This window comes from Uranotaenia lowii, chromosome 3 (genome assembly GCF_029784155.1).
Source record: "Uranotaenia lowii strain MFRU-FL chromosome 3, ASM2978415v1, whole genome shotgun sequence".
Lineage (NCBI taxonomy): Eukaryota > Metazoa > Arthropoda > Insecta > Diptera > Culicidae > Uranotaenia > Uranotaenia lowii.
The window spans coordinates 152,378,087-152,391,332 of NC_073693.1; the positions used below are offsets into that span (position 1 = coordinate 152,378,087).

The 13,246-nt window shown below is 34.9% G+C and overlaps 1 protein-coding gene across 1 annotated transcript; it reads right to left on the reverse strand.

The window, feature by feature from the left end:
- Window positions 1-353: 353 nt before the first annotated feature.
- On the reverse strand, window positions 354-1,255 carry LOC129754090 (histidine-rich glycoprotein-like). Its single transcript, XM_055749957.1, has 2 exons — window positions 1,164-1,255; window positions 354-1,075 (listed from the first exon to the last, which is right to left on the reverse strand). The coding sequence occupies exons 1-2, from the start codon at window positions 1,170-1,172 to the stop codon at window positions 542-544; spliced, it is 543 nt and encodes a 180-aa protein (XP_055605932.1). The 5' UTR covers window positions 1,173-1,255; the 3' UTR covers window positions 354-541.
- Window positions 1,256-13,246: the final 11,991 nt, after the last annotated feature.

The window sequence follows — 13,246 nt, forward strand, 5'->3', positions numbered from 1 at the left end:
ATTGATTTTCGATTTTTCAAACAAAATTTCTAAAGGTGAAAAATGAAGGTGATTGGAGGTAATTTGACAAAAGAATTGAATTAAAAAAAAAATCAGTTATGTTCAATAACTTGATTTTCACACATCGACAAGCTTTTCATGAAATTTATTAGAATTCTCTTTGCAGATATTCAAACTTCAGTCAGGCGAATGACTCATTGTGAATTGCTAAGCGTCATGTTTACAGTCAACTGTCAGGGTATAGTTGCAAGTTGCAGTTTTAAACTGATCGAAACTGATTGACGGAGTGTAGAATACAGAATTCATCGTTTCGTTTTTTGTCAATCTACTTTGAAATCAAAAACATTTTCGAAAAAAAAAAACTTCGGAAAGTTAATTATATTTGCTTCGTTACTATTCGGTTGAGTATCAAACTTAACAATGCACTTACTAGCTAACAAGTCTTTTGGCTACAATTATGTGGGTGCCTCAGTCAGTCACGCAGCATCACTCCCACGCATCAGATTACCTCCTCTCCCCCTTTCTTCCTCCGTCTAGGTATCTATTCGTGGTGTTTATGCTCGTGATCGTGCTCGTGCACGTGATGGTGGTGAACCATATGCTCGTGATGGCCGTGGTGCATCTTCAGTTCCGGCTCATGGTGATGACCGTGATGTCCGTGATGTTCGTGCTCATGCTCGTGAGTCTCCAGCTGCTTGTGTTGGATCTTCTTGACCACTGCCTTGAATCCATGAAGCGGATCGGCAGTGTACTCCACAATCCGGGTGCTTCCGTCGGAATCGAACAGGGTGTAAGCTCCCTTCACAACATCGCCATCTCGTTCTTCCCAGTGCGAGTGATGATTTCCGGTATGAGGATCCTCAACGCCGTAATCGTACTTGTACTTGGCATGGGCGAAGTAATCGTGGGGCACTTCAATGTGATGATCCTCGTGATGGTGATGTTCCGGTTCGTGATGAGCTTCCATCTTGTGATGTGCCTGCGGTTCCACGTGGTGATGCTCCTCGTGATGATGTCCGGTGTGCACCCGATAGCTGGAGACTGCAACGACTGCCAGAGCGACGAAACTGAAGAACTGCAATAACAAGAAGAAAAATAGGAATAGAACTTTTACAACCCCGCACACCGAATCCATTTAGGCGTAAAATTGTTATTCCACTCACTCTCAGCATGGTTGAAATAAACTATTTTATGCTGCTGCTGCACCACAACCGAAAAAACGAGCTGATGTTTGACGTTTGATGACTCTCGATGGAATGATATAATTAACGGCACTAGTACAAGTTTTTATAGGTAAGAAATTAGACAATAGACTATGATGGCTCGTCTGCGTTGGGAGAAATGGATCGACAATTTGGTTGCCGGCTCTTTTGGGGGGCCAATTTTCGGTACCAGACAGCAGCTGTTACTCTGAGCCCGCCTCCGCTTGTGGGTGGTTAGTTTCAGTTCAGTTGAAAAGAAAGACCCGCGCGGGAGATTACATAAAGCGTAGAAAAATTCAAAATAAATATGATCGAACCTGAAAACGGTTTACGGATCAGATTAGGTTGGCAGGGTTGCAAAATTTGAAAATAAAATTATCATATAAATTACATACTCAAATCTGCACACTTTCTGCACGTTTTCAAAGTTCAAAGTTTGGCAAATCAACAGATAAAGTTTCAAAATCATTGGAATGTTTCTTTTCACAAAGTTTTTACAAGTTGAAAATTTTACCTTGTCAGCATCTTTTCCCTGGCAGCCCTGCCAGACAAAATTCAACTAAGTAGCTGAGCTTAACTCAATCTTTACCACCCCCGATCGGAATGGGATTTAATTGACTCTTACTAATTTAATAAGCGGCAGTTTGCCACCAGAAATCAATGGCTTAAGGCTCTTGCAACGATGCGGAAAAGTGAGTAGGTAAGTAGGTATCTACTTATAAGCAACGTTTCGATCGAATTTTTGAGAGACTCGTTAAGCCAGAAGTAATAACGGCTTTTTAATGCAAAAATGGGCCTCTCAATGCATGTAGTAGATGGTATGCAAAACAGTAGAATAATGTGACTGGCAATTGTTGACAAATATCGTTGAACACCTTTCATATACTTTTGTGAATTCACAAAAATGTAACCAACACTTATTGATCGATTTTCCAAGCATTCTTTTGACAGTCAAACGACTTTCTGAAGAAAAAAAAACAAAAAAATACATTTGCTGTGGAATTAATCATCCTATGCATGTTGCCCTTTTGCTAAATGAATCTATAATGAATAATACTATTGAAGTTCATAAGCGTCACTCTGAAAGTATCTTCAAGGGAGACGACTTGAAAATTTCATTTTTTTTGATTCTTTAATTTTTTTTTTAAATCGTCGTCCATAATTTTCCTTAGCTCGTCAAGGTCGATCGTGTCGTATGCGGCTTTGAAGTCGATGAAAAGATGGTGCGTAGAGACTTGGTATTCACGGCATTTTTGGAGGATTTTCCGTAATCTTAAGATCTGGTCCGTCGACTCCCTACGAATCTGTTTGCTTGTGGCGTTAGGCGGCGTAGTTGGATCCGGGACAGCACTTTGTAGGCGGCATTTAGGACATTTAGCTATTAAGTTCTCACAGTTCAATTTGTCGCCCTTCTTGTAGATGGGCAAAATAACCCCCTCCTTCCACCCCTCCGGTAGCTGTTCTGTGTGCCAATTGCCAACTACAACCAAAGAAGCAAATCCCTGTGCTGAAAATGCGCTGAAAAGTGCACTGTGTCAAAGATGATATGATTGGAAAAGCATAAAGACTAGAGCTCCCAAACAAAATGTTGCATGGCCACTACATTTAAGCGAAACAAAAAAACATTAAATGGGATTGGGCTTGTGATATAGCTCAGTTGGCAAGTCTGTTGTCTCCTGAGCCGATGTCTGCGAGTTCGAGCCTAAGAGTAAACATCGAATTTTTCAATAACGATCCGCCAACTGCAACGTTGATAAAGTCGCGAATGCCATAAAGATGGTAAAACGACTATAATCGAAACAAAAAAAAATTAAATGGGATTTTTATCCCTTTGAAGGGTTGATCCCAAAAAAAATATAGGGTAAATGATCTTGAACGGAACTAGTCAAAATCTGATCTTGAGCGGAACCATTTACTTTTCCTAAGATCTAGGCAATGATTGTTTATGAATCTTATCAAATTGTTGAAAAAACACTTTTTCAAGATCTTTTCATACAAGCATTGACATTTTTGCTTAAATTTATTAACTGAAATAATGATATTAGAAGATTTAAAAACATACCCATTTCTGCTGCAGTTTGCATCAATCTACGCTGACTTTGAACGTCAATTTATGTCATCCTTGACCGTTGAAAACTGATTCTCAACGAATAAATTGGTAGAAAAACTCATAAAAAAGCATAATTCGGGTTTTTGTTACAAGTTTTCTATCAAAATATCGAATAATGGCGTAGTTTTTAAAAGTAAAATATGATCTTGAGTGGAACCATCTTTGATCTTGAGCGGAACTACTAGCTTCCGAAATATACCGCTAGGTGCGCTGCCTTATGCCTTATGTCTCACACGCGGTTTTTTACCCCTGAATGTATGCAACACCTTTGTATTTCTCTTATAACATCAGCTTTAGGGACAGAAAAGATTAAGCTCAAATAGAACAAAAACTAATTAATTGGTATCTATACAGCGTACCAAAATAGGCACACAAAAAGTTTAATTTCTTGGGGTACAAGAAATGTGTTTTTGATTCTTTCTTTTAGAGTGACGACGGGAAGAAGGAGGAAGGCTTTCATACATATTTTTGGCATAATTGGAGAACTAATGAAGCCAATAAAGTTAAGTCATTATTTCAGAATAAGAATCAATCTTCATTGCCATTACTTTTCGTACTTTAAGAAGTAGCTTTCTTTTAAAGAGGTTGTTTTAGATGTTCACATTCCAATTGAAAACGATATCTTATAAACAAAAAATTCAAATTGTTTTACACACATTCCTTCAGTTTTACAAAGTGTAGCAAAGCACACCGGGTTAGCTATTTTATAAAACTCCACGATTCAATTGGTGGCATGGTATTAAAAACCTATCCGATTCCCTTGTGTTTGACTTTACACTTGAGCTTGAACTAGAAATCGGTTTGAGAAATACTTGTTTTATCAGTTGAGCTAAATAATTAATGTTTCCATAAATTTTTAATATAAATAAATATTAACGTGATTCATAAGAAACTGAAATTTATTATATACTTTATTCTATGAATGAGTTGCTTAGAGCAAAGTTGCCGAAATCACTGAAAAGTATGTTATTTCACAGAATATTGAGGAAACTTTTCAACGCCACTCTTATGACCACTCTTATGGTACAACTTTGTACCGGAGATTGCGGGTTCAAGTCCTGCCGGTGAGCCTTTGTATCTTTTTCGAAAATTTCATGATATTTACGGCTTGTGTTCTTTCATTATTTGATACCTCATGTTTCTCTAATACTTTCCATCACCTTCGAAAATTAGGAAACTTTTATCACAGCATCTGTGTCACAGAAACCTAGATTTTGAAATATTTACAGAGTTCACAGAATTTTAGAATTCCGAATGGAGTTCCATAATTGTATTTTTTTTGGTCAATATAAAATTTTAAGTTTCTTACTTTGAATTAGAAAAGTATGAAAAGATTGTCAACGTTAACTGATTTTCCCCAACTAAAATATAAAAGAAAAATTATGAAAAGATTTTCAACGTAAATTAATTTTTCCCAACTAAAATATAAAACTGACCCAATTTATCATGAGTTTCCAATAAAATTAAAGGAAGGAATAATAAAAATCAGATTTTTTTTTCTAAAAATCATTGATTTAGAGCCATGTACATTTTGTTTTGCATAATCTGTAATTAAAGGAATTTTCTTTTGTATTACTCACTTTGTCGTTACCTTCAAAAGTTTTTTCGGGGCAATATGACCCTAAACACGCACATTCCAAAAATCAATGAAATATACTAACGAATTTAATTTGTGAGATAAAAAAACTAAAATTTGAGTTTAGAGAATCGATTCTTTCAAAATAGGATACAGTGAATCAAAGTGAAAATTTGACTTTTTTTAAGCAAGAAATATATATGAACAGATATTTTGAGAACAACTTTGGAAACTCTAAGTTTCTTTTTTTTACGTAAAAACATTAATTTTTGAACTTTAAAATCTCCAAAGATGAAATTTAATTGAAGTTTTCACAGTTACACATGTATTAGGAATAAAAGCTATTAAAGATATAGACACAAGAAACTGGTTCCGCTCAAGATCATATTTTAGTTCCGCTCAAGATCGACGTGGTTCCGCTCAAGATCAGAATTCTTACTTCAGTAAAACAGCTCTAGAGTTATTAGGATTTACTCTTAAATATTCTAAAAATCATCATTAGAAAGTAGAAACCAAGATCTATCCGCTGAACTGAAAAAAAATTTGTTCGGGTATAACCCAAACTCATACCGCTTGATCAACTGTTCCGAGTTGCGTCGAATTGAGCCAATTAGTTCCGCTCAAGATCATTTACCCTAGTGAGAATTGAACTCAAAGCCAGTCCAAAGTTACACATATTTAGCCAACTAGCATTTAGAAGTTTTATTATGGTTATATTATCGCATTTTTTGTGCAGCTCGTTTTGTGACGGTTTTATTAAAGTCATGAAAAATGCTTATCTTGTTTCGATCTTTTATTTTCAGGTAGTTTTAAAAATGCTAATGAAGCTTTTACTAAATTGTTTTTAAAAGAGTTATGAATGCTCTGTTAAAACTACTAGCAGCTTCCTATTAACTTTGAAATGCTGTAAATCACTGTAACTCGAGTATAATAATAAGTATTGAGAGAAATAACTATAGTTGAAGTCAAGGCCGTGCGGAAATTAGTCTTAATTCACCCTAGACTTTGAGACATTTATTTTTACGAAAATACCCATATGCCGTTCACGAATTCGAACTTATTTTTAATTGTAAATTTCGATTTGCAATTCAATCAACATTTTGCATTGAAACACTAAACTAGACATTTAAAAACATTACCTCGTCTTAAGAATGGGTTTTTATTAAGAAATGTAACGAAATAAATTCAGAGTAGGAAACGAACCATTTCAACATAGAAATTAATTCATCGAATATTTATTTTATACATTAACAAGTTGGAAGCCATCATTCCTCATGATGGTCATCAGAAATAACAAAACAAAATGTAAATTCTAGTATCCTCTACTTTATAACTAAAAATTTTTATTTACAAAACATCGTGCTGATATGAAATATTCCTAAAAACCAATTTCAGTATCAATTTTATTTTGTGTTTCTTGTTTTTGTAAATGCTCAACATCACATTCAAAAGCGATGAATGATATTTTAAATCAAATTGAATTTAAGATATTTTTAAACCAAACAACTAATCGTTTTGCAGGTTTGAACGAATTTTGTTAAATGATTTCAATTTTTTTCTAAACTTCTAAATTAAGTAATGTCAGAAATACTTGTAATGTTATCTTTCCAAATTTTGAAAAACTGAAGAATTAAACATTTTTAGATCATGCATCCTCATCTTTAAAATATTATTTATTAATTGAATTTAATAAATAATAAAAAATTCATAATCAGATTTTTCTTTAACGTAGATTTGTTATTTCATCAGATAGTTTTCACCTAAAACTGTTACCTTTTAAAGCTTATAAACTCCATATCACCAAACTACAAGGTCATCGACAAAATTTTACAAACAAAACAAGTTCAGCGCTCTTGAATCTATCAAATCAATCATTCAATCATAGACACCAAAATGCTTTTCCTTTGAGTTATCAATTAAATTGTATTTATAAGTATTTTAAATTGTTAATCAAGTTTATTGAAAAAAAATAAATTTAAAAATGTTAAAAAACTTATTATTTTTGCCTCATATTTTGTTTAAATTTTCAAATAAATTTACTGAATTTCAAAGTAAAACTATTTCAAACAATTTCTATTTCTAAATAAAAGAAGGAATGAAGTTCATATCAATTCACAACATTTTATGTGATAATTTTTTTTTTTTTGTGGAAGAAAAACCCAGGAATACATGGATTTCGATGTTTTACATACGAACATCCGTCCAAAAAAGAATGAAATCGTCTGTTGGGTGATAATGAACCTTATTTTCTTCCACCATTTTTGATCGCATTCATCGATTTTGACGAAACTTGGTCTGGTACTAGATCAAACATTTTCATATCTTGGGACCAAATTTCAAGAATTTTCAATGAAACTTTTCAAAGATAATGCAAATTTAGTGAACAGTTCCAAATTTCCCTTTTTTACGGGAATAGTTGTATATTTGTTTCCAGTCATTGTAAAGACTTCAGATTTTGTAGAGCGTTAGTTGGATATATGAACTAGATTGTGTGATAATTTCATGAAAAAATATCAACCGGGAGAGAAATAACAGCTTGTCAAAGTTGGAAGTGGGTGCGCAGCTTCACGTGATTTTATTCTTTTTTGAACGCAACTGTATCTCATCAAAATTTAGAGCATATGGCAGCATCCAACATTGCGGATCGTACCAATAGATAGTAAAAGCCGTCCAGCAGAACACACTCGTTTTTGTCATAATTGTTCTGTTCCGTATCATCGTTAAATAAAAATAAATTTCTTCCCGTTCGAACTTTCGAGTTAAGTTTCATTTTGTTCGTTTGAATATATTTCTTATCCAGTAGTTATTCGAGTGTTTATTGATTATTTCCCGAAATTCCCGGTATCAGTTAATTCGAAAAAAACATATACAGTCCCCCCACAATCATGGGTCACACACAATTATTAGTCACCGGCCATTTGTACTGCTGATATCTACTGAACTAAAAGATATTTTTTTCATACTTTTATTTTTAGTTTATCGATAATATCATCAAAATGCATTTAAAATATTATATGTGCGTTTGATAACAGTAAAACTGCTGCTTGAATTGTTTTTGTCATAAAATAATAATTATCTGTTGAACTATCGCGAAAATTTCCAATGTTATAAGGTTGATATCATAAACCGTTAAGCCACTTATGCGGGTATTTGAAAACTTCCATCAAAATAATTAGATCTCATATAAGCAAAACGGTTGAATTTACGTTTTCCAAATGAAACTGAGCGAATAAAACGCGAAATTTCAAAATAATTTGCAAAATAAAATTGACCCATGATTGTTACAATATCTACCAAATTTCACACAATCATGGGTCACTTTTATGCTAGCAAAGCAAAACATTTCTTGGTTGCTATAGCTCAACCCAAATGCCCCTTCAATTTATGCTATTAAAGAATGCCCCTGAATGTTTGCCAGAAACGTAATGATTTTCATGATGATATTCGGTTGTTGTCATGGACTTCTATGTGACTAATAATTGTGAGCAACTTGACTTATAATTGTTACGGGCTACAGTTTTGACCCATAATTGTGGTTTTGAAAAACGCTGATTGTTTCGGTAAATCATGTTATTTTTTAACAAAACTGAAAATAAAAACACATTTGAACTCGAAAAGGAAGCATTTAATGACTGAAATACATGCAAAGCTTGATATTTGGTCAACTAACACCCGAATAAACGAGCATTTTGTGGTGAAAAGATACGTTAAGTGACTAATGATTGTTGGGGGACTGTACAGTACCGTTCATAATTGTATAGAAATTAGAAGCTCGCCCTTTGTCATTTTGACTTTGAACTTCCATAACTTTGTTCTCTTAAAATATTTTTTGATCAAATATTCTGCGTAAGATAGAATAACTATCACACTATTATATCACGAAATTTGAGCTTTCTGAAGATTGTGTGGCCAGAGATAGAATAATTCTACAAAAATTGGACTTTTTTACCATTCAAACAGCAATATCTCAGAAACAATGCAACGTGTTTTATTGAAATTTTGCAGAGTGATTGTTGAAATATAAAGTTAACATGTCTGAAGTTTTTGAAAAGTTCTATTGATGGGATCAAAAGCTACTTACTTACTTACTTACTTAATGATCCCGCGCCGATCCTCCGGTGCAGAGGGCCGTAGTAAAAGACCTTCACTGTTGACGATCCGAAGCCAACGTCTTCACCTGGTCCCAGTCAAGATTCTCGTTGACAGTTCGGATTTCAGCGGCTAGGCTTCGCCGCCACGAGTTCCTGGGTCTGCATCTTCTTCGATGTCCTTCTGGATTTCAATCTAGCGCCTCTCTGCAAATCTCGTTTTCATCTTTCCGCAGCGTGTGCCTAATCCATCTCCACTTTCGTTCCCGAATCTCGATTTCTAGCGCCCTTTGATGACACCGTTCCTCATTCGAGATCCAGTTTCCAGGCCACCAAGCGCGGATGATATTACTCAGGCAGAGGTTTACAAATACTTGCAGTTTACGCGTCGTTAACGCGTATGTGCATCAAGTTTCACACCCGTACAACAATACAGATTTGACGTTTGAGTTGAAGATTCGGATCTTAGTTCGTAGAGAGATCTGGCGTGAGCGCCAGATGTTTCGAAGACTCGCAAACGCAAATCGGGCTTTTCTGGTTCGGGTTCGATGTTCTTCTTGGTACCACCATCAGTCGTAATCTGGCTACCGAGATACTGGAAGCACTACACTTTCTCAATCTGTTGTCCAGCTACCACAAAATTGGAACGACTTTCTGTGTAGATTTCCATCGACTTGGTCTTTCCGACACTGATTTTGAGACCAGCTGCCTGAGAGCTTTCGGTGAGGTCGTCGAGTTTACTCTGCATATCCGGTTGTGTTTGGGCGAGCAAACCAATATCGTCAGCACAGTCAAGGTCGTTCAGTTGCTCCATTGCTGAAGGATTCCACGGCAATCCTCGGTTCGGTGCACAGTCGATCAATCCAGTCAGAATCTCATCCATTACGATTAGAAAAAGTAGCGGTGATCAAATACATCCTTGTCTCACTCCAGCAGTTACCGGGATTGGTTCAGACAAGACACCGTCGTGCAAGACCTTGCACGAAAATGCCTCGTATTGTGCTTCGATGAGATGGACTAGTTTCTCTGGAACCCCTCGTCGCCTTAGAGCCGCCCAGATGTTTTCATAGTTAAGTCGGGCGAATGCTTTTTCGAAATCGACGAACACCAGCAGAAGAGAGTCCTGAAATTCGTTGATTTGTTCTAGTATGATTCGTAGCGTTGTGATGTGGTCCACACATGATCGTGCGGATCGGAATCCAGCTTGTTGCCTTCGGAGGGTAGCGTCGATTTTCTCCTGGATCCTGTTCAGGATCACTTTGCAGAGTACTTTGAGGGTTGTACAGATCAAAGTTATGCCACGCCAGTTACCACACTCGGTTAGGTCTCCTTTCTTCGGGACCTTTACAAGGATACCCTGCATCCAGTCGGCCGGGAATGTTGCAGTATCCCAGATGTCAGCGAAAAGTCGGTGCAACATCTGTGCAGACAATGCAGGGTCGGTTTTCAAAATTTCAGCAGGAATGCAATCCCAGATGTCATGTTTTTGAGTGCCGCTTTTATTTCAGCCAGCGAGAGCGCTTCCGAGTTTACGCCATTAATGCGTCTTACTGTTGGCGTTACGAGCTGCGGGTTCTGTTGGCCATCGCTATTCTTGACTCGGAAGAATTGTTCGAAGTTCTCAGTCCATCGTTTGAGCTGATCTGTTCGATCGGTCAATAACTGACCTCCATTGACGGCGGCTCTCTCTCCCTTTTTGGCTAGGGAGTTTGTCCGGGCTCTCTTGTCTCGTCTACAAGCTCGTTTAACTGCCTTTACCAGCTCCGCATATCATAAGTGGGAAGCTGCTTTGGCTGACCTGGTACATGCCTACGCAATTCCGACTTTGCCATTCTCCGATCATTGACCATCCTCCAAGTTTCATTCGACATCCATTCACTTCTTCTTCCACAAACTTTACCGAGAGTACCATGGCTCGTCGTGATATTTAAAGGCATTCTTGATTCCACACCACTGTTCTTCGACTGTTCCGTCTGTCGGCAGTTCCGAGGCTTGGGATTCTAGCTGTTCAACGCCCTTTTTACTTCTGGATTCTCCAACCAGCGAACGTTGTATCGACACCCGATTTTCTCCTCGCGCCATTGGACACGCGCGACTCACAGTAGTATCTCATCAAGGACGAGGTGATGGTCAAATGTAATGTCTGCGCTTCGTTTGTTGCGGACACAAAAATACACAATGAAAAAGGAAATGGATTTCTAACATAATTTTCTCACTCATGATTATCACACTATCTCCAAATATTATAAATTTCACTGATAAAATAAATAAAAAATTCCAAAATAAACCTAAATGAAAGTATCAAATCAATGATATATTTGGTAAACCATTGATAAATTTTGCAAAATGATAAACCTAATTCTGAACTACAAATTTTCGTCAAAATGATTTCCAAGCAACCTAGTTTTCAAATTTGAAATACATTTATCCATAACACAGATTTAAAAAAAAATCTGAATACTAAAATAAATGTCAGATCAGGTTAAAAAATTAACCATGGTTGTTAGGAAAATAATAACAATAGTGATTATTATTCATGCTCATTTACATTTCTTTTGTTCATTTTCATTTTCATGAAGGGTTGATTAAAAAGTTCCGCTGTAGTGTTAGAATTTGAAAAAAATTTAATAATCGCGATTTTTTATTGGTAAAAAGTTAAAGGTTCATATTTCTAAAACACAGAAATTCAGAGTTGAAAAACATACATAAACTTATCGAAAATATTTCTAAAAATTTAAATAGCTTGACTTTAAAATTCGATCATTTTTTTAAAACTGAAAAATCTGTACTATAACATTGGGTATATTTATCTGAAAATTTAAACAAAATATGAAGATGAAATAGATAAGTTTTTGAATATTAAAGAAGGATCTTTTTTCAAATAAACATTTCTTACAATTATAAAAACTTGTTTAAAGAATTTAATAACTAATTCAAAAGAACAGCATTTTGTGCTTATGTTTTAATGATTCATTTGGTAGATTCAAACGTACTGAACTCAAATCTTTTGTTAAATATGGGCTATCACATTTTGTTTTTATTATATGGAGTTTTAAAATGTGTTATTATTATGTGATCTCATTCATTGGTAACAGATTAACTATTAAACTTACATTTATACTTTATTCAATAAAGGAATAATTATGATGATGATGACTATGCATGATCTAAAACAGTAAAAATCAACCGTTTTTTTAAATTAGGGAATACACCATTACAAGTATTTTTGATATTACTGCAGAAATTTTAAAAAAAAAACTTAATTTCATTCTCAAAAATATGTTGGAACCTGCAAAAGGACCAGATTTATGCTATAAAACAAGCATGTCAAACTCGTTCAGGTGTGCGGGCCGCATTAAAAATTTTCTATGACGTAGAGGGCCGCAGCCGAAATCAGTTATATCGGTACATTCAGCTTAAGTTTTTTTGCAGTAATATTTTACATAAAAATCAGTGGTGTTTTTGTGAGAATTTAAGAAGGCTCAACGCGGGCCGCATGCGGCCCGCAAACCCCCAGTTTTACAGGCCTGCTATAAAAAGTATCTAACATTAAATTTGGTTTAAAACTTCTTCCAAAACTCGTTAAATGAGGAAAATTAAAAAACAGAAAACTTTTAGAACTTTTTTCGCAGAACTCGAAATTACTTGAAGTCTTGATGATATTTGATAATTAATTTTACTTTTGTTTTGAAATGTTATGTTTTTGTTTTCAAGTTTTGTTCAAAAAATTGCAGAACTTCCTTGAAATATTTTAGCCTATTTTGAAAAGTTGTTACAATAACAACAGCTGATAAAAAAAATGGAAATTTTGTGGCCAAGTGTAATTTATTAAAAACTTATGTGATATTGAGCATTTAGTAGGACAAAAAACACTTATTAAAGGTAAGACTGAAATTTGTTTCTTGAAGAATATTTCATATCAGCATATCATTGTTAATGACATAAACGATATTTTTTAAATCAAAATTTTTACTAATAAGGTAGAGGATATAAGATTTAAATTTTTTTTTGCTAATTCTGTTGATTATCGTGAGAAGTAAACGCATGTTTTATGGTTGCCAACTTGTCGATATTAAAATTCGATGAATTGTTTTTGAAGTTTAAAACTCTGTTCTTGTTTAGTCACACTTCTTAATAAAAACCCATTCTTTTGACGAGGTAGGGGTTTTGTATGTAAAGTTTAGAGTTTCTATATAAAAGTTTGATTGAATTACAAATCTAAATTTACAATTAAAAATTAGTTTCAATTCGTGCACGTCATATAGTGTGG